The sequence below is a fragment of the Nelumbo nucifera genome, chromosome 3 (assembly GCF_055504915.1).
Source record: "Nelumbo nucifera cultivar China Antique chromosome 3, China Antique-T2T, whole genome shotgun sequence".
NCBI classification, from domain to species: Eukaryota; Viridiplantae; Streptophyta; class Magnoliopsida; order Proteales; family Nelumbonaceae; genus Nelumbo; species Nelumbo nucifera.
Genome location: NC_142651.1, coordinates 31,551,786 through 31,577,728, shown reverse-complemented (window position 1 = coordinate 31,577,728; position 25,943 = coordinate 31,551,786). Strand labels below are relative to the sequence as shown.

Here is a 25,943-nt window from a genome sequence, read left to right as displayed (position 1 = left end):
TGGCCCATCGATTCCACTTCCTCAAAACAGAACTGACCCAATCAGTTTGGATCCATCGGTCAGGCCTGATCCATTGACAGCCCCACCTTACAGCACGGCATCCAGCTCTCCTCTAAGTGTCAATTGGGTTTGATCTTATGAAGGATCTACGGTGGCTGTCCACAGTAGACAACCCCTAGGCGTCAATTGAGCTTTCCCTGCATAACATAACATGTTAGCCAAAATTTTGAGCAGGCATCTAGCCTTCACATTCGGAATATCTTCTGTACTTTGAATATTAAATTTATGGGGAAATATTTTTTTGAGAGAGTTTATGGGAAAATATTTACCATATAGAGCTGGATGTCATATTTATACAATTTTTTTCTCGAAATTCTGTCTCCAAATTCTTTTAGGCCTTGTTTTCTTCGGTGTAAAGATGAACCAGATAAAAAAATTTTCATGTGATTCACTTTTGCATTTATTTACTTGCACTGTATATATTTGTATTTTCACTATTCTCAAACTGAGCTTATGGTTTAATTTTGCATTTGGTTCATTTCTGTATCTCTACTGAATATATTTGTATTTACACTCTGCTCAAACGGAGTTCTCAAATGGATCCTATCTTTTTTACTCTTACCTAGTGTAAAATGTCATTGGCAATGCAAAATTTGCACCACCTTCCTCTTACATCAATTCTCTTTTGTATAAAGTGGAACCACATCATCTTGTAGGGTGCAAGTCAGGGCAGGCTGCGCTGGGTTTCAGCTCAACTCAAGCCCAACCCTAAGAATTGGGCCTAAAGCTTGAGATCAAGGTCAAGTCCGAACTATTCAATCCGAGCCCAACCCACACTAAAATGTGATGCACTCAGGTTAGTCAATTAGTACACACTCGGGATCTTTAAGCTTAAAGAATCATGTCAGCAATGTAAGCTTTTGCAAGGGTAACTTGCTTAAACCTGTCATGGCCTCGTCAGGTTATTCACAAGTCACAACTGCTTAAAATGAAAGGTGGTTTCATTGGTTTTTTGAAGTACTTTGCTATTTTAGGTTGTGTTTGATACCATTGTTGTTTCTTCTTGAAACGTTTAGAGTCGTCATGTCACAATCAAAAATGTTTTGCGTTAATCAATACAAATACAAATTGCTGTTGTTATTTGAAACATCAAATTTGATGTTTCAAGTTTCAACTCTAAACAGCAATGATCAATCCCCAAAATGATTCATGAAGAAACTGAAATGATACCAAACACAAACCCTAATCAAGCTTTTTCAAGTGAGCAGCAAGCGATGTTAAGTTGCAACGACACGGCAAGAGGAAAGGCGAACTTAACCAAGCAATTCCCTCTGTAGACTGTAATAAACATACAATACAGGTTATTACTCTGTTAAGAACTTAACCAAGCATTCTCAATATTGTTAATTGTAATGTATATTCCCATAAAAACTATTAAAATGTACGTTTTATTTTGATGCCTCCAAATGAAGAGATGGAAAATGTGCTATTGGTTTAATTAATTACAAGAGATGAAAATGGAGAGATTGTGTTTTTTGTGTGCAATGACATTTGCTCCGTTGCTCGTGTTCAATCAATGTAACGGAAATGCTGGCAGCCTGGCAGCATGTAAAGATCACAAAATTGCATTAAGATTCAAAGGCCTGAATATCATTAGATATTCTCATGATTTTAGGAAAGCAAACCTTTTTAGGAAATGGGCTTACAAATTTAGGTCATGCTTCAAATTTTCTGTAACAGTTATAGAATAGTTTTTAAATCATATTTGTTTTTGTGACATTTAAGGAAGTACCACGAAAAGTGCATATTTTATGTATTTATACTTTCATAGTTATTTCAACCTTAGATTTAATGTTATTAATATATTTGTGAGATTTGTAAGAGTTTGTCAAATGTATCCAAGTGAGTGTATCTATATCATTTTACCATATCCAAACACATCCAAAGCATATAATGCATATCCTTATAAGTTAATACTTGGCACTTAATAGAAAATATAGTATCAAATTATATAAAATGTTGAGCAAAGGAAAAATAAATCTATAATTTAGCTAAATAACAGTTCTTTTTTTAGAAGCTAAAAATAATATTTCAAAATGTAAAAGGAAATAACATGTTGGACTTCAATTTTAATGTGCGTTACCCACAAAATAGCAAAGATATAAAGATAAGCATTATCCAATAAGCTACACCATCTAAATAAATAATTAAATATGCGGTATCATAACAATACCCACCTATTTAAGTATATTCAAAAGTTGCAACAAAAATTATTTGTAAAGAATTTTTATTATTTTTTCTTTTAAAAATAAATTAAAGTATATTAATCAAATGGGGAAGGTATACTAATTGTTTTAACTAATATAAAATAAAATATAGGAGAAAAGTTCAAAAAAGCACAAGAAAATTGCATACGAACTTTTTGAGGCTTTTGTCTCAAAATGCCTTGAGTCCTACATCACAGTGATCACACCTCTTCAATACCAACCTCTGCCTTACACAGATTTAAACCTCGCCTGACCTACATCTCACCTTTCAACATTGCCATTAAGCTTCCTGCTGCCAAAGATTAAAGTCGCTCACAAAGCAATACATTCAGGTAATCTCCTAAGAACCCTTAAGTATTTCAAATAACATAAGCCAAAAAATAAAAAAATACAAAAGAGGTTCTGTAACGGGCCATATATGATCCTACCATTTTTTTTAATTCCCAAACTTTACTCCTGATGGAGGCACGGCCACTGAAATTTTATTAAGAAATCCAGCAAAAAAAGGCCTATGAGGGGGGCGTAAAAGCCTAATCCCTCTAGAGAACCTACCGATTAAATGCTGCTAGATGGTTAAAAGAATGATAAGAATATTACTAGAACTCTTGAAGATTTGAATAATTCAAAGAAGGCCTTTACTTCCCTGTGTTAGCTTCACTCAAAACTGATGCATCAAAAACCAGATCAGAGGTCAACCTGGTTAATTAACAACAGGCAACTGCTGTTTTGACATGAGCTAATCAGCTACATCACCTAATAAGGTTAACTCCATTTTTGTTTCAGCTCCAGCTCAGTGCTTTTATCTTCTTGCTCAACTGGTATGATCAAACTGATTTACTCTGGGAGTCTTGGGCTTCATGGGATGCTCCTACCTTCCACTGGTCAAATACATCTGAACTTAACATGAATGAGCTAGCGTTTCTATGTCCACCACCTCCATATTTCTGCATTTCAATCACCACCTTTAATTTCATCCCAGAGTTATAATTATCTCATCTGTTAGTGTCAGGAAAGCATTTCCATAAACCCAATAGGAAGTATATTCCATAAAGTAGATAGAAAGGAAAAGAACATAACCTGTGATATGGGGGTTGTGTCTTCTGAACCCAAACTCCTCAGACTTATTTTCAGCAATTGATCATTTTGTAGCTCAGGAACTCTATAAACAACAGCTCCAATACCCCTAGAGGGCCCAAGAAAGACACATAGGAGAGGGATCATATCAACTTGTAACCAGAACAAGGACACTGTTATGATATTTGTACTAAAATGCAGAAGAAAATGGTGTACACCTCTGATTTCAGCAGGAAATTAATGTGGATTTCTGAATCTGTAATTCAACCTAAATAACAAGGAGGTTCCTTCAGTACTTAGTCATCTTTGAGGTTGAGTTGTTGGCTTGATTTGTGGCATGGGAAGTTCCACATAAAGCAACTTAAAGTATTTTTAGAATGGATAAGGATGAGAGATTTGAAGGACAAAGGTCATGGAGGCTAGCCTTATTAGGCCAAGTGTTCTTGCATAGGAAATTGAGGACTGATGAGCCTTAAAACTTTTAAATAAAAGGGAATTCCAAAGTTGATGTTTGATTTTTCCATGCTTCCTTTCCTTCTTCAGCCTTATGGGCCCATTTTCTAAGCAGAAACCATGTCCCAAATAGAGGGTCCTTTTTACAGAAAAAAAAAGAAAAAAGAAAAGAAAAGAAAAAGTGGGTCATTTTTACCTAACTTCTGGATGGAGGTTGCCTTTGGCATTAAAGGACATTCCCTTTGAACAATTCTGTAGTTTGAAGCTGACTGTTGCCTTAAGAACTGTTAGGAGAGTAGTATTTATATTTAGTTTCTGTTTTATTTCTTTCCTGTTCACGCCTGTGATAGGGGGATGTTATTGGCCTTTTACACTTGTAAATTAAAGTGGGATGGTTTTAGGAAATTCTATTTTACTATCAAACACTAAACAGGATTAAAATTATAAAATTAAAGTGGGATGGTTTTAGGAAATTCTGTTTTACTATCAAACACTAAACAGGATTAAAATTGTAATTCATCATTATTTACACATTCAGATTTGAGTTACTCGTATAAATAGTAACCCAGACTTTGGGAAAGTAGATTTTCTTACCAATTGGCAAGTTCTTTTCTTCTGAGCACCAAATACAATATTTCTACATGATAAGCAGCATCAGAGAAGTTGTGTTTTCTCCCTCTATTTGTTCCATATAAAGGAGTGACAAGTTGCAGTGAAAAGTGCAGATCATAGATGAATGAAGGGTAGCAATTCAGTTTGTGCGAGCTGTGACTTATGGAGTCATTGTGACATCTCACCAGGTTGAACATATATTCTATGTTGCAATAATGGTGTAATTAATGATTGTGAATTGTGATCATGTGGTAGTTGTGAAGAAGGTGTTCTTAATTCTGGTTTCTGTTATTTTTGTTGAGAAAGGATATGAAGTCCAAAGTCCTCAATTGTGCTGCCAACTGATTTTTTTTAGTAGCTGCCAACTGATTTTAAGCCACATCCAAATGACCTCAAGTTGAATAGAACTATACTGTATGGGAAAATTCAGTTGAGATTCTCCTAACAGCTGGGGGCAAGGTGGAAGAAAATGAACAAGTATAAATTAGCCTAAATCTTAGGGTACTTCCCTAGGTTCCATAGCAAACAGCAATCATTTTTTTCTTCCTTGTATCTCAGTTCGGGTTTTGAATTCTTCAAGGGTTCAAGACAGCATACACCAAAATTGAGTTTAACTCAGCTTGTGCCTGATTTTAGGCCAAGACTATTAATTTGTTGATCTATGTAGGCTCATTTGTTCTATGGCATTGAGGAGCTGAGAACAGTCCATTTCTTGGCTACTCAAGCTCTTCTTTAAAGGCACAAAGGGGTTCACCTCTTTTTCTTGGTTAGGTTATAGGCCATTCCTTCAGCTTCATAATCAAAGTCTGATTCTTCTATATGGTCTCTATTCAACCGCTGGCCTACTTTCAGTCATTCTAGGTTGTTTTGATCATAATTCATAAAAAAAGAACTTGAGTAGAATTAGGGTTTCCCTATTCAGGGTGTACAAGTATGCACTATGTCTGCTAAAACCCCTTAATTATATTCCTTTAAGGAAATACCCTTTGATTTTGATTTTATGTGAAAGAGCTACTTTGTAAGGGTTAAACCCAATAACAGGTATAAGCAGTCCCATCAGCTTGGACTCTTAGCGGGTTATACCCATGAGAGGGCCCCACAATTGGTAGATAGGTCATGACCCATACACCATTGGGTACTTATGTATTTAAACTTGTACATCTTAACAGTGAGTCCCGTTAATTGGTAAAAAGTGGGACCCACTATACTGATTTGGTGGTGGGCATGACCCACCTTAATATTTTGACAGTGAGCCATGCTGACAGGTGGGACCCACTAGTTTGATTTGATAGTGGGCATGGCCCACTTTAATGTTTTGAACTTAAATATTCCCACTAGTTTGATTTGATAGTGGGCATGACTTACTTTAATGTTTTAAACTTAAATATTTTGATAGCGGGCCCTACTAACAGGTGGGACCCACTAGGTTTATTTGTTACTGGGCATGGCCCACTTTAAGATTTTAAACTTAAATATTTTGATAGTGGGCCCCGCTAACAAGTGGAACCCATTAGTTTGATTTTATAGTGGGAATTTAGATTATATTTTATTTATCTATTTAGATATATATTTTTTATAACTGAGGTGGATAGAATCCACTGATTGAACCTTAACTAATTCAAGGGGTAATGTGGGTAATGTAATTTATCTTCTTAAAGTGGATAAGATCCACCTCATATGACAGTGGGTCCCTTTGTAACAATTGGCAACAAACTGAAACAGTGGGTCCTAGGGGTCTGTCATTTACAAGTGGCAATATAAGCTGCCACAGTAACATGTGTCCCCCTTTTCAGGTTTGCAACAGTGTTGCAACAGGTGGCAAAGCGTTGTTACAGGTCAGCACACCTGTCCCATTTTATGTGTATTGACAGCACTGGGTTAGCCTATTGAAATTCTTTGGGGTGGATAGAATCCACCGACATATCAGAGGCTCCCCAGTATTATTATTATTATTATTATTTTTTGTTATCTTTGAGGTGGATGGGATCCGCCAGGTATACATATATATAATTTGAAATAAGCTTTTGAGTTCTAACAGAACTTTGGAGAGAGAGAGAGGATAAGGATTGAAATAGATAAAATGTTAAAGAGATAGAAAGAAAGGATAAGATTTATACTTGTGTAAGCCTATCCTTACACCTCAATCAGCCGAACTTCAAATCTCCTCTATTTCTTCTCTTCCTCTCTCTTCTCTCTTTTTTTTCTTTCTTTCTTATCTCTTTCTCTTCTCCCTTCTCTCTATCTGCCTCCCAATTTTCTTCTCCTCTCTCCCTGATATAGAGGTAGACAGTTATGGGGTAGGGAGGTTAGAGCAACCTCCCCACTCTTCATACGTGGGGTGGTTGCTTAAATCCCCCCCCCATAACCAGAACAACTTAAAATTTGAATTTATGTGGAATGGGCCAGCTGTCAAATCTGCTCCCCCCCCCCTCAAGCTTCATATTTATTATTATTTTTTTTGCATCATATATTTTTTAATCATAAACATAGGTACAAGTAGAGTAACCAGTAAAGTGTCTATAACCAGTCCAGATTTACTAGGGTTTCCGATTCTTCTACTAACACTAGTCTCCTATGGGGTCTTACACTAGCCCTCTACCAACAAGTTGTGGTGTAGACTTTTAAAAGATATTGAATCAGAAAAGGTTGGTGGGGTAGGTACCTGCTTTAGTTCACTACCATTCCGGTTCAATTCTTTGGATTTCAAGGTACCAAAACACTAGTCTCCTGTGGGGTCTTACACTAGCCCTCTCTACCAACAAGTCGTGGTATAGACTTTAAAAGATATTGAATCAGTAAAGGTTGGGGTTGGTGCCTGCTTTAGTTCACTACCATTCTGGTTCAATTCTTTGGTTCTCAAGGTACCAAAAGAGAAAAAAATGAAAGATAATAAAATATGTTTATTTAACAAGCACTTGGGATGTGTTAATGCAATGATATGCCTGAAAGGACAACCTAAAGGTAGCCTACTCCACCAAAGATTGGAGTTTTTTTTTTTTTTTCCGGGAAGCTATCGTGGAAGAATTAATACCTGTGACCTGCTCAGAGACAGAAAACTAATTGGTGCTATCTCCCCACTGGTGTGTATTGTGCAAAGCCAATGGTGAGACTTGCTATTACTTACTAATCTCCTGCCCTTTTGTTTTATGCTTTTGGGAATGGTTCTTTTCCTTGTTTGGGTGTAGGTGGAATCCCCCAGCTGATGTATGAAGTTTATTTGACTCCTCTTCGGTGGGCAAAAGAAAAGGAGTATGTGGAGGTGTACAAGGGCTGCTATTTGTTGGACTACTTGGGAAGAAAGGAATGCAAGAATCTTCATGTATGAGGAGAGAAGCAAAGAAGCTATCATAGAGACTATTACACTTAGGCCCATTGGCTGCAATCTTTTGGACTCCTTTTCTACTGTCTCAACGAATGACATCATTTCAAACTGGAAGGGTGGAAAATTCTGCCCCAATTAAGAATATCAGTATTCCTACTTGGTCTCCGCCAAAAAGAGGATTTGTTAAGATCAACTTTGATGGAAGCAGTTTGGGTAACCCACACACAATAGGAGTGTTTAGGGATGAAGAGGGAAAAATACTGCATTTTATTCTGGCCCAATTGAAGGAGATTTCCTAAGAGCTGAAATTTTGGCATTAATTGAAGGAGTAAAGAGGGAAAGATCTTTGAACATTGTTAAATTAGTTATTAAAGGGGATTCTGGATTACAAATTGGTTGTGGGATGGCTACTAAGCAAGGAGGCAAAACTGTGGAGTTAAAACAACAAAAAGAGGAAATTCAAATGGTTCACACAAATGGAATAAAGAGTCTGATGGGTCAAAAGAAGAATTCCTGGCAGTAGTTTTCGGGGTTAAGAAAGCCAAAGAATTGGGAGTTGGTAGTTTGATCATTGAAGGTGGTTCAAAGGCAGCTTAGAAATGAGTTTAGATGCTTCAAATGGATTTCAAAAGATATGAATGTTCAAATAAGATAGGTTAAAGATCTGCTAACATTTGGCAGATAGTTTAGCCAAGCAAGGGGTTCAAAGACAACATATGTACTGGGCACAACTGTAATATAATGGGGGGGGGGCTAATCCTGTAATGGGTTTGCTAGTTTCTCACATCTTGTTGTATTCTGTTCTTTTTAATCTTTAATGAAATTCTGATTTTCATATTGCTAATAAAAACTATGAGTCCAATGGGTCAAAAGTCAAAAGGAGTGCAAATTCCTTTCCTAATGCTCTTGCTAAACAAGGGGCAGATAGAGATCAGTTGTTTTGGGCACAGTTGTAAAAAGAAGAAAAGTTTTTTGGGGAGAGATAAGAGGGTTTATCTCTTTCTGCTTTTGTATCTTTATTGTACTCTTGAGCTTCATTTCGAATATTAATGAATTTTACAGTTACTGATCAACAAAAGGGGCAACCTAAAGGTTGTATCTAAGGCATTATATGCAGCTTTATTGATGGCTACAAATGTTTAGCCATAATTGATCGAATCGGTTAGAGTCAACAGAACAGGGTATTTTGGTCTTTTGGTTTATCTAATTAGAAGTGAAAGGTCTGTTTTCTTCAAGTTTAAGTTGTGTCCCATCACTTGTAAGGGACAATACTGTCTTTCTTGTAACTCAATTTATTCAATATAAATACAAAGTGGGTCGACTAGAGGGGTGACTTTTCCTCTACAGGCCGAACCCTTCTTCTTCTTCTCTACTTCGAACCTAGAACTGAATAGGATTATTTACGTGGTATCAGAGCAATAAGTCACCAGTTTTTTCTTTTTTCCTTCTTTTCTCATCACCCTTTCTTCTTCCTGAGTTCGCCGCCAGCCATATCAGTTTTCTTTATTTTTCTCCTAGAATGATTGGAAGTTCGACAGGAGGCCAAAAAGGAGTGGTGTTTTTTGTTTTGGAGGTGAATATGCCTCTGGTTGCTGTAGTGGTGGTCATTGAGGTGGTGTACTAGATATCCTCTATTCGGTGATGCGAAGAGGACTGTTTGTGGACAGGTATGAACAGAATCTTTTATTTTAGCCCAGTAGTGGACTGCGGCTGCTTTCTTTTGGTCTAGAATACATTTCTGTGGTGGTGTGAATTGATAGGTATGCATATCAGCCTCTTTTCATTCTGTTTATACCTGGATATGTGCATTGAAAGTAGGTCTTTCGATTGCTGAGTTCATGACAGCAGTAGTGTGGTGATAATTATATTCTGTTGAGTAGTGTGTGGTGTGGTGCTGAATAGTCAAAGGAGAATACCTTGTCTATAATAGTGATTCCTTTGTGAAGTGACGAGAATTAGTTAAGATGACGTCAACCGGAGATGGGAGTGACAATAAAACAAGTATTATGATTTCTCCAGATTACTTAAATGTTCAAATGACATCTATTAAGTTGAATGGTGGGAACTATGTGCCGTGGGCCAAGTCGGTGGAGGTGTTCTTAAAGGCCAAGAAAAAGGTAAAGCATGTGAGAGAGAAAAAACCCTCTTCTGATTCTATAGGGTTCTGTGATTGGGAACAAGAGGATGCTCAAATCATGACCTGGTTGTGGAATAGCATGGAACCTAAAATCAATGTGAATTTTATGTTCCTAGATACAGCTAAAGAAAACTGCGACCATGCTAAGAAACTTTATTCCGGCCAAGATAATACTACTAGAGTATATCAGTTGTACCAAGAGTACTTTAATCTGAAGCAAAGTAACCAAAGCTTGGAGGAATACTATGCAAGCATGAGAAATATCCGAAATGAGCTTAATGTATATCATCCTCTGACACCGGATGTTCGGGTTCAGCAACAACAGCGAAAGCAACTTGATGTGACATGGTTTCTGGTGGGTCTAAAGGATGACTATGAACCTATTCGAGCACAAATACTGGGGGGTCTGCTCTCCCCTCACTTGAAGAAGTGCTTGCCCGCCTTAGGAGGATATCTATTGAGTCTATAGAGTCTTCTTCTCTCTCGGACAGATCTAGTTTTGTGGTGACTAGAGGAGGAGGTCGTGGAAATAGAGGTGGTGGAGGTAGTGGCCGTGGATTTCCAGGAAACCGAGGTGCTCCTATGTTTAATCGTGCTAGTGGCCAGAGTGGAGGTTGAGACTCGAGGGGAGGTCGTGGTAAAGGAAGGAGTAATGTACCTAAAAAGTGTACATACTGTGGATTAGAGGGGCACACTGTTAATTTCTGCTATGATTTACATGATCCACCCAACACTTGGGCTAACCATGCTGTGATTAGTGGCAATGGTATAGTTAGTGAAAATCAGCAAACTGATCAGACTCCCTCCACATCTATTAGTGCTTCTGGGAAGGAGATGGTGAGTGTACCACGTGAGGTATATGTGAAATTCCTTCAGACATCCTCTCAGCAGAACACAACTACTCTTGCCCATTCAGGTATGGCTTGCTTGGCTTCCAAACCTTCACACTGGATCATTGACTCTAGAGCCTCGGATCATATATCTGGGACTCCAAATGTATTTTCCTCACTTTCTCCGTTGTCCACATCCCAAACAATTACCCTTGCTAATGGTTCTACATCTTCCATTTGTGGCGTTGGTGATGTTGATATTTCCTCTTTATCTTTATCATTTGTTTTATATGTTCCCAAGTTCCCTTTTAACCTTATGTTTGTTAGTAAATTAACCAAGTCACTTAATTGTTCCATTACCTTTTATCCCTCTTCTTGTGTGTTTCAGGATCTCAAGACAGGGATGAAGATTGGTGGAGGGTGTTTGCTGAAACACAGCAGCCAAATAAGAAGAAGAAGAAGAAGAAGAAGAAGAAGAAGAAGAAGAAGAAGAAGAAGAGAAGAAGATTTGAGAATGGCGGCTTATCTACTTCAGCCAGCCCTACAATCTTATATAGATGTTTACAAAATAATGTTACATGAATGGACTAGAATGCCCCTGATTAGTGATGGGACACCTAGACAAATAAAACATTAAACAAGTTTAGGCCCAATAACTAAGGACTTAAGACACAAATATGACTAACACAAACACTAAATCAGCCGAACCAACACTCCCCCTCAAGCTAAGCATGGATGTCGGTCATGTTTAGCTTGCCAAGTAAGTCTAAGAATTTCGTTGAAGCTAGTCCTTTTGTTAGCACATCTACAATCTGCATCTCGGAAGGAGTATAAGGAATGCAGAGTTCCCCTAAGACTATTCTTTCTCTAACGAAGTGTCGGTCAATCTCAATATGCTTCATCCTATCATGTTGCACTGGATTATTTGCAATGTTGATGGCAGCTTTGTTGTCACAATACAACCTGAGAGGACACTCGACCTTTATCCCGAGCTCACCAAGAAGGGTCTTAAGCCACAGTAGTTCAACAACACCATGAGCCATAGCTTGATATTCAGCCTCTGCACTTGATCTAGCAACCACATTCTGCTTTTTACTTCGCCATGTAACCAGATTCCCTCCAACAAACGTGCAATACCCAGAAGTAGACTTCTTGTCTCCAACAGAACCGACCCAATCTGCATTAGTATATGCTTCAATTTCAATTTTATTGTGTTTTTTGAACATAATTCCTTTTCTTGGCAAGTCTTCAAGTACCTAAGAATCCTTTCCGCTGCTCTCATATGAGGAATCTTTGGAGAGTGCATGAACTGGCTGACAACATGTACAGCATAAGCAATATCTGGTCGAGTGAGAGACAGATATATCAACTTCCTTACCAGTTTTTGGTATCTCTCTTTATCAAGGTAGTCCTCACCTACTGATTCCTATAGACCATGGTTCTGTTCTATTGGAGTATCTGCTGGTCTACACCCCACCATACCTGTCTCCTCTAGAAGATCAAGGACATACTTCCGTTGACATATATAGATGCCCTCTTGTGACCTAGCAACTTCAATCCCAAGGAAATACCTCAGATGGCCCAAGTCTTTGATCTCAAACTCAGAAGCCAAGAACTCCATTAATCTTTTTATCTCTTCCAGATCATCCCCAGTAATCACCATATCGTCCACATAGACGATGAGTGCCGTAAGTTTATTATTCTGTTTGCTTATGAACAAGGTATGATCAGCACCACTTTTGAGTGTATCCCACTCTCTTCATGGCCCCACAAAACTTCTCAAACCAAGCCCAAGGAGACTGCTTAAGACCATATAATGCTTTCCTCAGTCTACACACTTTCCCATCAAAACCATAACCTGGTGGAGGATCCATGAATACCTCTTCACGTAGATCGCCATTTAGGAAAGCGTTCTTCACATCCAACTGATGTAGCTCCCATGAGAAGTTTGCAGCTAATGACAATAAAACCCGGATTGTGTTGAGCTTCGCGACTGGTGCAAAGGTCTCTTTGTAGTCAATCCCTTCCTTTTGAATAAACCCCTTTGCCACAAGTCTGGCCTTGTATCTTTCAATGGACCCGTCCTCCCTATGCTTTACAGTGAACACCCACTTGCATCCCACAGTGCTCTTCCCTTCTGGTAGATCTACTAATTCTCAAGTCCTTGCTTTCATTTCTTCATTCATAGCCTCTCTCCATCTTGGGTCAGACACTGGCTCTGAGTACCTAGTAGAGACATGCACGGATGAGAGATCAGACACAAAGGAATAATAATGAGGAGATAAACGTGAGTAAGAAACAAATTCAGCAATGGGGTGTTGGATAGTACAAGAACGGGTAGACTTACAAAGAGCAATAAGGAGATCCAAATCAGAAGTATGAGTGATAAGATTACCTGGAGTTGCTGAGACAGATTGATCCGAGTCCGATTGGTTGCTGCCATGAGTTAGAGGGTCTTTTTTCCTTCTGTTGTAGGTGATTATTATATCTTTTTGTTGCTTACTGGAGTCCCCAGTTACATCTGCAACATCAAGAGTGGTAACAGGTGCAATGGGAACCTCACTAGGTTCACCCAAGATGCTACCACTAGTCTCCCACTGAAGAGGATTCTGGGAAGAATGAAAATAGGATTGAGACTCAAAAAATACCACATCTTTTGTGACGTATTTCTTCTTGGTGACGGGATCATAACACTTGTAACCCTTCTGTGTAGGAGAGTACTATAGAAAGATTCCTTTCGTAGCCCTAGGATCCAACTTGATCTTCTTTGGATCCTTTACATGTATAAAACATGCACAACCGAGGACTCTAGGTGGAAGAGGAAAGTCTGGAAGATTAGGACAAAGGACAGAGAAAGGAGTTTTCATACCCAACAAGTGTTTATTTTTGCTCGAGCGGTCTCCAATAAGTGTTTATTTTTGCACTCAGCAACCCCATTCTATTGAGGGGTACTAGCACAAGATGACTGATGTAGCATGCCAGCATCCTCCATGAACAGGTTCAAGGATCTTTCAAAATATTTAGCAGCATTGTCTAAAGGGAATTGCTTAATCTTGTCAAATTGAGTTTCAACCATTTTACAAAATGCCATGGTTATCCATGGCACTTCATCACGTTCTTTTAACAAGTAGATCCATGTGCATCGTGAGTAGCGATCAATAAAAATGATAAAGTAATGAAAACCATCTACAGAAACAAGAGGTGAAGGGCCCCAAACATCAGAATGGACCAAATCAAAAGGAGCTTGAATTTCATTACTAGAAATTTGATAAAGAGTTTTACATTGTTTTGACAACTGACACACTTCACAAACTAACTTTGACTTGAAATACCCTTGAATAATTCAGGAAACAGCCCTTGCAATGATGAAAAAGGTAAATGACCTAGCCTAGCATGCCACAAGTGTAACCTAGCTATTGACTCCTCATTATTCTGACTACTGGCAGCAGATGTTTGTAAGGCCGAACTGATGTCTGCATCAAAATAGTAGAGACCTCCACACTCATGGCCGCTCCCAATCGTTCTCTTCGTCAATCTGTCCTGAAAGACACAATGAGTAGGAAAGAAAGTTATGCTACAGTTTAAATTCTTGGTAAGCTTTGAAACAGATAAGAGATTGGAAGTAAGATTGGGAACATGTAGAACAGATTTAAGAGAGAGGTCCTTGCTTAGGTCAACCCCCCCTTCCCAGATATGGTGGAGAGAGAACCGTCAGCAACTCTCATCTTATTTTGGCCAGACATCAAATGATAAGAAGAAAATAAAGAGGGCATGTGTGTCATGTGGTCAGTTGCACCGGAATCAATAATCCAAGAAGTAGAGTCAATAGAACTAGTTGCACTATAAGCAGAGACAATACCTGATCTGGCAAGGGAGGTGGAAGCAAAGGAATTAGTCCTTAGACGGGTTAAGGCCCGACTAAGGACCTTTACCTCATCAGCAGTGAAACCCAAGGACCTGGATGCGGAGGAATTAGCAGTCTGTCCCATGGGAGAAGATGCAACTGTAGATGTGTTCTTCGAGCTATCACCACTGTGACTAGTAACAAGGTTCCCACTTGTTGTTTGATTCCTCTGGTGCTTCTTGTCTTTTCTTAACACAGCTGGTTTCAGATGAGGATAAAGAACTCAACAAGTCTCTTTTACATGCCTTTCACCTCCACAATGAGTGTCTGAATGCTTGTTCCCCTTTTGGTTTGAAGAAATCAGGGCTGAATGTTCAACTGGCTGCATTTGAGTGTCAACTTGCATCTCTTTCCTCCTAACCTCTTCATTCCTTACTAGATAATAGACATCATGTAAATCTGGCATTTCATCCCTTCCCAAAATTTGAGACCTTATGCTCTCATACATTGGATCTAAACCAGCTAAGAACTTAAAGGCTGTACCCTCTTCAATTTGTTTATCATGCCTCTCCTTGTCTTTTGCATTCTCCCAATCAAGAATAAGACGATGATCAAGTTCTTCCCATAGTCCTTCTAGGGTTGCAAAATACGTCGCAACTGTTATATCCCCTTGTCTCAATGCAGCAATGTCTTGGTTTTAGCCTATAAATTCTGGCATTGTTCTTTCTCTGTCCATAAGTTTTAGAAACTTTCTCCCAAATCTTAGCAGCGGTGGAAAAGTGTTGAACAGTCCTGGCCACTCTTGGAGTCATCGAAGCAAGCAGCCAGGACATAACAGTAGCATTTTCCTTACGCCATACTGCGTACTCCACACTACCCACTTCAGGTTCCTTCTTCTGTCCATCTAAATAACCCATGAGTTCCCGGGAAGTAATGAAGAGCATGGCTGAAACAGACCATTCTTTGAAGTTGTATTCATCCAACAATACACTGGTGATCTACAAGTTGTGCAGATTTGGACTTTCCAGATTAGGAGACCTCCCACCAGTTCTATTATCCCTAGAAGACACTTCTCCCGATATTGAAGACATCTCCTTCCTCTTACAATGATCACAACTGAAAAACTCAGTACAAAGAACACTATTTCAGACTTACCGAAACTGTTACAAGCCTGAGAACCCCTCATAACAGGTCTGAAACCAAGAACAATTCACCTTTGTACTGTGCTAAACACTTCTGGACTAGACTAGGCTTTGACTTCTGTTGTCGTAGACTGTGATCACCCTTACAATCTATACTAGGAATGTCGAAGTCAGTCCTTCCACCTAGATCTATTCCACACAGATCTCTCTTAGCAGTCGAATGGCTACTACCTACTGCAAGGTGTCTAGTAGGGCATCGACTTCTGGAACAAACTCCCCTTGGGCCCTACAACCAAGGGAAACCCTAGATACAGACCTTGTTGTGTTCTACGGTCAACCCTAGGGTTTCTTCACAGCGGCCAAGATAGGAGAGAGAGAGGAAAAAAGGAATAGAGAAGAGCAGAAAAGTGGTGGCTGTAACCAGACAGACGGATTAGTGCTCTGATACCATGTTTGCTGGAACACAACAGCCGAAGAAGAAGAAGAAGAAGAAGAAGAAGAAGAAGAAGAAGAGAAGATTTGAGAATGGCGGCTTATCTACTTCAGCCGGCCTTACAATCTTATATAGATGTTTACAAAATAATGTTACATGAATGGAGTAGAATGCCCCTGATTAGTGATGGGACACCTAGACAAATAAAACATTAAACAAGTTTAGGCCCAATAACTAAGGACTTAAGACACAAATATGACTAACATAAACACTAAATCAGCTGAACCAACAGAGGGCATGAGGCAGGTGGAATTGTATAACCTTGATGGTGGTGCCCTGCCAGTAGCATTTCATTCATCTCTTACTCCTTTTCAATGGCACTGCAGAGTTGGTCATCCATCTCTCAAGGCCCTGAAGTTGCTGGTTTCGTCCTTAAGTAATCTTTCATCGTTGGATTGTGAATCGTATTAGCTTGGGAAACACCAAAGAGTCTCTTTTAGTCCAAGAGTTGATAGTCGTGTCTTGAGTCCTTTTTCTTTAGTTCATTCTGATGTTTGGGGTCCAAATAAAGTGGTGTCATACAATGGTTATAAGTATTTAGTAATTTTTGTTGATGACTTTTCAAGGATGACATGGCTCTATCTTATGAAAGATCACAATGAATAGTTCTCAAATTTTCAAAAATTTTATGTTGAAATACGTACCTAATTTGGAGTTCATATTAAAATTATTTGCTCCGATAATGTAAAAGAGTACACCTCAACACCATTTCAGCAATACTTAGAGCACCATGGGATAATTCATCAAACTTCTTGTTCCTACACCTCACAACAAAACGGTGTAGCTGAACAGAAAAATTGGCACCTACTTGAAACTGCTCAGCCTATGATGCTTAATATGAATGTCCCAAAGCGTTTCCAGAGTGATGCTGTCCTAACATCATGTTTCCTCATCAATCGGATGCCCATGTCCATCCTTGTAAGTCAATCCCCTTTCTCAGTTTTGTTTCCCACTCTGTCTCCATTTCCTCTTACTCCGAGAGTCTTTGGGTGTGTTTGTTTTGTTCAATATTTGAGGCTTGGTTTCGACAAGTTAGATGCACGTGCTACTAAATGCATCTTCCTTGGATACTCTAGGACTCAAAAAGGGTATAAGTGCTATAACCCTAACTCTCATAAGTTATTTGTGTGTTCCAATGCCACTTTCTTTGAATCAGTCCCATTTTTCTCGGGTACTGACTTCCCTTCTCCTTCCCCCGTGATTCCACTTCATGTTTCTGTTGAGGACCCCCTTCCCGTGGTTCCTATTCCAGTTACGGATCCCTCTCCCATGCAAGTTACTACTGAGTGGCCACCAATCCGACAAGTGTATACTCATAGAAGAGCACCAACCCCCCCTCCAATTCAGTCATCGTCGACAAATCCAGTGGTTGCACCTCCTCCCTTGGACCTTGATCTTCCTATTGCATTGCGGAAAGGTAAACGTAGTTGTACATCTCATCCTATTTCACATTATGTTTTAGTTGCTCACCTTTCTGCTTCCCACCGCCACTTTATATCCTTGCTATCCTCGGTTTCTACTCCCAAAATTGTCCAAGAAGCCCTTACCTCTCCAGGGTGGTAACAAGCAATGGAAGAGGAATTGTCTGCTTTATAACACAATCACACGTGGGAACTTACTACTCTCCCTCCCGGTAAGCATGTTCTTGGGTGTAAGTGGGTCTACATAGTGAAGTATCTTCTAGATGGCAGTGTGGAACGATTAAAGGTTAGGTTCAGTGTTTTAAAAGCGCAAGGCGCAGGGGTCAATTTGCGCCTGAGGCACAAGGGAAGGCACGCGCCTTTTTGAAGCAAGGTGCAAAAATACAAAAAAAAGCTAAAAATAAAAAAAAATGTCAGAAAATTAAAAAAAAAGCCAAAAAATTCAAAAAATATTAAACATAATATTACTAAAAAAATATAAAGTTAAATTTTAAAATAATGTTTTAAAAAACCTATTGTCTAAAATTAAAATACATAAACATAAGATGTAAAGCATATTCAAATGAGAATTTAAAAATAAAATCAAACATATCAAACATTTTCAAGCATGTAAAACCTCTAATCTCTTTTTTCACTCAATTACAGTACTTCACATAGCTAATGTAATGTAAAACATATTACATTCCTGATTCTACGAGCCGCATTTGTGCCACGCCCCTCGAGGCAAGCCCAAACAATTCCACATTAGGTCTTAAATGACCCAGTTTGGTAATGTTGTTCATTCATTCATCCTAATAAAATGTCTTCTTAAAAAGCAATTAAAACTATAAAATCATTATTTTTTGTGTGAAAAATAAGAATTTAAGACCTAATGTGGACTTGTTTGGGCTTGCCTCGAGGGGCGTGGCATGGGTGCCCCCGGCCCAGCCGTTATGTTCAAAAAAAAGCAAAAAAGCGCCAAATTTTCAAAAGGCACGTGCCTAGGCGCACCAGGCATGTGCCTTTTGAAAGGGTTGCACCTTGGACCTAGGCGAGGCACATACCCTGTGCGCCTAGGCGCGCCTTTTAAATCACTGGCTAGGTTAGTGGCCAAGGGCTATTCTTAGTTGCATGGTGTGGACTATATGGAGACATTTTCTCCTGTGGCTAAGATTGGCTCAATTCGGGTATTGATTTCATTAGCAACAAGGTATGACTGGCCTCTCTTGCAACCTGACATCAAGAATGCCTTCTTGCACAATGATCTAATTGAGGAGGTATATATGGAGCAACCACCAAGGTTTGTTGCTCGGGGGGAGGATGGTAAGGTTTGTAGACTTAAAAAGGCAATTTATGGGCTGAAACAATCTCCACATGTGTGGTTTGGTAGATTCAGTGAAATAGTGAAGAACTTTGAGATGAAACAATGTCAGGTGGATCATTTTGTGTTCAGCCATGACTCAAAAGATGGGAAAGTCTTGCTAGTGGTGTATGTGGATGATATTGTCATAACTGGGAGTGATAGTAATGGGATTGATAGGTTGAAGAACTTCCTATAGGACCACTACAATACGAAGGATTTGGGTAAATTGAAGTACTTGCTAGGAATAGAAGTTGCAAGGTTAAGGCATGGAATTAACTTATGTCAAAGGAAATATGTCATTGACCTACTTGAAGAAACAGGGCTGTTAGGTGATCCGAGACACCTATGGAATCAAATGCTAAGTTGAGCATTGATGCAAGTGAAAAGTTTGATGATCCTGGAAGGTACAGGAGGTTGGTGGGAAAATTGAACTATCTGACTATTACACAGCCAAATATATCATTTGTTGTAAGCAAGGTTCAAAATATCGACACGTATCGGCTCGTATCGGCTGACCGGTTCAAGGGGTGGAGGAGCCCCAAATCGGCTCCCCTAAACCGGTTTCAGAAAAAAATATAAAAAAGTAAAAAAAAAAAAACAGTATCGATTCGCCCAATACGCCCCTACCGGCATATCGGGCGTATCGATATTTTGAACCTTGGCTATAAGTATGGTGAGTCAATTTATGCAATATCCTCGGATTCCTCATTGGGAAGCAGTTCTAAGAATTGTTAGGTATCTGAAGGGTGCTCCAAGTCATGGTTTGCTATACAAAAGTGGAGGAACTCTTGAGATAGAAGGATATACAGATGCTGATTGGACTGGTTCTGTATCAGATGGGAGATCAACTACAGGGTATTGTACCTTCCTTGGTGGCAATCTGGTAACTTGGAAGAGCAAGAACCAAATAGTGGTGGCAAGGAGCAATGCAGAAGCTGAGTACAAGGCTATGGCTCATACCACATGTGAGCTAGTATGGTTGAAGAACTTGTTACAAGAGATGGGGTTCTTAATTGACAAACCCATGAGGTTATACTATGATAAAAAGTTGTTGTACATATCTCTTCTAATCCAGTCCTCCATGAGAGAACAAAGCACATTGAAGTCGATGGCCACTTTGTAAGAGAAAAAATGATTAGTGCATTGATAACTACATCTCATGTGAGCTCAGGAAACCGGTGGGCAGATCTCTTTACAAAGGGGTTGTCTCAGGGTAGAGTAGATTATATATGTGACAAGCTGGAACTATATGGCATATACTCTCCAGCTTGATGGGGGTGTTAGAGTCGACAGAATAGGGGTATTTTGGTCTTTTGGTTTATCTAATTAGAAGTGAAAGGTCTGTTTTATTCAAGTTTAAGTTATGTGTCCCATCACTTTAAGGGGCAATACTATCTTTCTTGTAACTCAATTTATTCAATATAAATACAAAGTGGGTCGACTAGAGGGGTGACTTTTCCTCTACAAGCCGAACCCTTCTTCTTCTCTTTCTCTTCTCTTCTTCTTCTCTACTTCGAACCTAGAACTGAATAGGATTGTTTACAGAATCAAATTTGAAAACAAGAACTATTTATTAATCAAATTAAATTCCAATATTGCTTCAATATAGCAGGTTGTGAAAAGGAGATATCTAACCTCAACTTTACTCTATTACTCTTGTTAGCCAACTGGTTTCCAAGCTCACTTCTTAGATCTGAAATAGAATCACCATGAACAGCCTGCATAAAGACTCATTAGAAAGTTCATATTTTAAGATTGGTAAGACATGAAAATTGAAAAATGATTTCAAGTGGGGATACCAAAAATATTTAATCCATGTATTGCATATTAGTGAATTAGATAAAATGCAATATAATAATACATATTTCCTATATTGTAATTGGTATAAGAAAACTAGAACAAAAGGAATCCTACCAGACTAAAATTTCTATCTTAAACTTAATCATAGTTGTCAAGGCAATGCCTAGGTGACAAGGCGCTCATGGAGGGTTGCCTCGCTTAATCACCAAGCTAATTTGTACATGGCACTATGAAATACTTTTATATTCTTAATTTTTTGAAAATATAATAAAAAAATAGGCATTAATAACTAAAATATTCATTTTGTGGGATTATATACTAATTTCTTTTTATTAGTTTCTAATTTGTTAGGGTTCAATCAACACACATGTTGGTGTATGCTGTCTTAAACCCTCAAAGACTTAAAAACTTGAGCAAACAAAACTAAGAACTTAAAAATCTTGTCCAGTAAACACATTCTTCTTCTTCTTTTCCTAGGACAAAAACAGGGTCTCAGGCCCTATATTTTTTGAATTTTCTTTTCCTTCTCATGAATATGTTGATTTTCTATTTTTGAATATGAAATTTATACTTCTTTATGAAATATATGGATAATTATTAATAAATGGTGGTTTCTAGTTGTTATAGAACCTAACCTAGGTAACTACCCTAGAATTCATGTTTTTTAGTTAAAAAAAACAATCACTTAGGTGATGCCTAGGCAACAAGGCGGCCTCCTGTCACCAAGCATTGCATTGGCACCTTGGAAAACATGATTTAAATGGCACATATTCATAGAGGTTTCGAAAATAGTCTATGCTCATTTCATGCAAAACTGCTATGACTTCTCAGTTTAGCATGTAAGGTAAATTCATAGGGAACTTTATTAAGAACTAGTTTTTCTGGGTTCAGGGAATTCATAATGGATATGTAGAAATTCAATACCATCCTTTTCTTTTCTCTTTTTGGTAGAAGAAGGGAGGAGCAAGAATCAAATGGATCACTATTTCAAAATCACATTTCTAATCAAACCAATATCTTTTTCTCTTTCCAAATGCTACAGTATTGAGCAAAAAGAAGTCTACCCACAGATTCTACAAAAGAAAGACTGGAAGAATCATTATAATGCTACTCAACGAAGAAACAACAAATAAAAAGAATGTGCAAGCAAGAACATACCAGGCAACGGCCAAATAATCCACCACCCAGTTCAATTTCAAAAGACTGCTCAAGAACTTCATCAATTAGTTTTTGTTTTTGTGACAAGCTTCCCATGCCTTGATTGATTACAGACTGAAGATCCAACTTTAGTAACTGCTCAAATTTATGAAATTCAGATAGTAAGAAACGATGGGTGCCAGCTGCCACATTAATGTTGTGGTGTAGTGGCTGTTACACACAAACACACACATGCACATGTATGTATGAGTAGAAATCAAACTATTAGTAGTCTGATGCACACTAAGAATAGGAGAATAGGAAGAAAGGAAGATCCAAGAAGAAAATAGAGGAGACGATGGGGATCATTCAAGCCTTTGAAGACCCATATAGACAGCATGGGTCAAATGTTGCTTCCCAGGAGCATGAGCTAGTTATTACTACTACAGCTACTTCCCAGGACCACCCAACATGTTCTGTACCTAAGGAGAACCTTCTAAGTATGGAGGGTGCTGCCATTTGAAGAGGACTTACCTTACTCCATCCACTTCATTTGCATCTACCTCAGGTAATTGGGCCCAGCCCATGATCACCCCTACTTCCGTCAGAGTACTAATGTTGATCCTCTTAGAGTTTTCTTTACCATTTTCCCTCTTACCTCTACCCCTAGTCATTCCCAGCTCAACCCAGACAAAGCGTCCTAGATCACTACCTTCATTTTTTTTATCAGAATAGATCACTACCTTCATTGTAACCGTCATCTGCTTATCTGTCATTTTCCTAGCAACCCAATTCTTCTTCTTCTTCCACTCTTTCTCTTCCAATTTCCTAAATGTATCCTTGTTATTTCCTTCATAAAAAAAATAAAAAAAATAAACTTAAATCTAGCCTTAACAACCATACCCATCACATGAAACCTAAGGCTTTGACATTGCTCTGTACAGGAATAATCAACACATTGACAGAATCACCAAAACAACCAAACCAATAGATCAAATTGAATATTTACCTGCTCAAACAAAGAAGGATTTAGTTTAACATTGTATTCAATATTCATATCTTTCATCCCACTACTAAAAGCTTTACTATCTGGAAGAGCCCATCTCCATAGATCTGCATCTTCAATATACTTGAACATCTGCAGCAGACTAACGCCTTTGAGTGAACTCTCGGGCAACAGTTCATTCCCAACTCCAACTGCCCCACTACTGCTATTTGATATCTTACCACTTCCTAAGAGATTCTTCTTAAAGTAATCATAAGCAATGGTAGCCCCACTTCTCTCCATGTCAATTACTTTAATCACATTCTTGCCAACAGAAGTGTTTCCATTTAGCATCTCAAGTGCAGTCTTGTGATGATCTAAAATCACAATCCTGGGAAAAAGAGAACGTCATGAGTTATTAACAACAGAAGAGTATAACTATGTCTAAGTTGATTTCCTTGCAGAAGGATAACATGAAGAAACAACTGAGTCCTAAAATCCATCAACTCCGCATATTTCTTAAACGGAAAACAGACCAAAAAAACAAACCTTTCAACTTTAGAAGCGATTGCTTGAACAAAACCAGAAGGGCCTACGAAATCTAGGAGGTAAACATCATTAATTTCATCCAAAGGAAGATCTTCCACCCTGAAGAAAGAACAATAAAAAGAAAAAAAAAAAAAAGATTATTGATGCCATATCAACAACTAATAACAAACAAGTACGAATTATGTAATGAATGAAAACCCACATAGGAACTGTACACTCTTCATATCATTCAATCAATAAATGAACCTGAAAAGCCTAATATATCATAACAGGGACATACACATAGCATTACCAACAACTAGCACTTAGCAAAAACATGCATCGACCAAGCAATCAACGTTACTAATTTCTGAACTATAACAACTCCAGCTACATCAGAGACAATAGAAATACGGAATGAGGGAGGGTAGAGAGAGAGAGGGGAAAGAGACCTGATTGGGTCATAAACAGTATTGGGGAAGAAAACGGCGGGAGTGGAAGTGACGGAGAAGAAGAGGTGGGCGGCCAGAGCTGCGAACGCGCCGTCCGGACAGGGATAATGGTACAAGACTGCAGCTTTCTTCCCAGCTTCCATGGAAAAATGGCTTTGTGTACAGAAATGGCAACCAGTTGATATCCTGCGGACTGTGAAGCAGTCCTTTGACGGGATCAGGCGACAAAAGAACCGAGTTATCATCACTTTCCCTCGCCGAGCTAGACCACTGCAACAAGGGGACGGTTGTATTCTCGTTTCCAAATTTACCCCTATGGTATGCCCTTAAAGTACGGATAAGCCCATTTCAGATTTCTGAATCCCAGTCCAACCCTACCAGATTTCAAAAACCTAAATAACTCTAACAGAAATATTTGATGGACAAATTCCCACACCATGAAGGCAATTTGTAGATGTTGATGACTTTGGAAGACAATATGGTTTTCCATGTCATTTTTTCTTTTTCTTTTGCAAAATTCCAAAATACTCTTTAATTGAAAAAGACCTAAATACCCTCTCTTAAACCCAACATTGTTTTCTAGCTTAGGGCTCCTTTGAGTTGTTCCAACTTAGGACTCCTTTGAATCTGTTTAGAATCTTGAGCTTCATCAAGACTGCAACGAGAGAATGGAAGCCAAAGCCTTATTCTCTCTCTCTCTCCCTCTCCCTCTCTCTCTCTCTGTATTGCCATTAAAAACCCTTTTTGAATCACCATTAAATTTTCTTTTTGAATCACCATCAAAAGCCATGTTTTCTTTTCAGGTCACCATTGAAAAGGGTTGTTAAATGTGATAATGTATAAGAAGCAGAAGGAATAAAGAAGAACAGTGGCCAAATATTTGCACTAAAGAACGAGCCACACATTCAACGTTGTGGCTGCCCAACGAGAACTTTCTTGGCCTCACCATGACACGAGCTTTCGGAGATTTCAAGCTAATGAACCATGACATAATTGTCATCCCAGAGATCACCCATCATCGTTTGACTATGAATAATCAATTTCATGTTCTTGCCACTGAACGGGGTACAACAGCTCGTCAACATCAATGGTGATGAGTTGGAAAGACTGAGACCCTTTTTGTTCTTGGTGTTTGACTAAAGGCATGTGTCGATTGATGTTGGTACGGGATGTGCTTATCACCAAAGAAGTGTCAACTATTGTGTAGCTTCAAAAAGTGGAAAAGAAGCAGCAAGAGCAGTGGTTGATGCAATTTTTATTGTATAGAGATGCAAATCTCCTTATTCAAAGGAGGACTGCACTGTTGAAATGATATTTTGAGTCGATGCTTCAGCTTGTTCACATTGAAAAATTATAATTCTCTTTTATTACAAGGAAAGGAATGAGATGATCGAGTTTAGTTTTGGTTGTTGGTAATGATATTTTGAATCATTATCTCAAAATATGCAAATGGTTGAGTTTAGTTTTGGTTTCAGTTGGAAAATTGGGATTTTATCAATATCTCAAATCTTGGTAAACTGTTACCAAGTTGGGATTTAGTGCATATAAAGGTAATACAGAAGAGCAGGAACAAAATAATTGACATTATTACGTCATTGCCAATTAGGTCATCATTGTGAAATATGAAAGTTATCAAGTTCTCATCAATAAATTTAATTAATACTTCTAATAACTTATCTCGATAAATTTATACTAAGTTGACAATTAAGACATTAAAGTCCAAATTTAAGATGGTGATAAAAAAATAATCGATAGTTCATACATGGTTGACATGTGTCCTCACTCTTCATTCTTTAAAGTAGTTTCATAGGCTTATTTTGGTAAATCTTTTTCAGAATGATAATTAGAGAACTAAAATCCAATTTGAAAAGATGAACAAGGCATAAATAGCATTGTAATGTATAGTCTTTTCTTTGATTCTCTATTTTTTGGGGCAAATAGATAGTGAACTTTATATTAGATGAGTCTGAATACTATAAGAGTCATCAAAACTACCTACATAAGTTCCTTCATCGTTAAACTTACAAGCATTATAAGCTAGTAGATGGACAACCGAGTTTGACAGTCTAGATATATGACTAATATGTACATACTCAAAAGATTT

At 38.4% G+C, this 25,943-nt stretch overlaps 1 protein-coding gene and 1 long non-coding RNA gene across 5 annotated transcripts; one reads left to right on the top strand and one right to left on the bottom strand.

Annotated features, from left to right (window-relative positions):
• Nucleotides 1–1,091: 1,091 nt before the first annotated feature.
• On the bottom strand, nt 1,092–24,292 carry LOC104590602 (DHHA1 domain protein). Of its 4 annotated transcripts, XM_010249343.3 has the most exons (7): nt 23,840–24,285; nt 23,409–23,507; nt 22,884–23,250; nt 21,896–22,030; nt 20,573–20,655; nt 3,345–3,450; nt 2,539–3,211 (listed from the first exon to the last, which is right to left on the bottom strand). In XM_010249343.3, exons 1-7 carry the CDS (start codon nt 24,082–24,084, stop codon nt 3,092–3,094), a joined length of 1,155 nt encoding a protein of 384 aa, XP_010247645.1. In that variant the 5' UTR covers nt 24,085–24,285; the 3' UTR covers nt 2,539–3,091. The 4 variants fall into 4 exon arrangements, with proteins under 4 accessions (XP_010247831.1, XP_010247645.1, XP_010247710.1 ...); XM_010249529.3 differs by lacking the exons at nt 2,539–3,211; nt 3,345–3,450 and adding an exon at nt 1,092–1,338 and having other exon boundaries at nt 23,840–24,289; XM_010249408.3 differs by lacking the exons at nt 2,539–3,211; nt 3,345–3,450 and adding an exon at nt 4,589–12,921 and having other exon boundaries at nt 23,840–24,292.
• LOC148801093 (uncharacterized) lies at nt 3,457–25,212 on the top strand. The gene is made up of 2 exons (XR_016083775.1): nt 3,457–4,594; nt 24,643–25,212. It is a non-coding gene; the product is annotated as an uncharacterized LOC148801093 (long non-coding RNA).
• Nucleotides 25,213–25,943: the final 731 nt, after the last annotated feature.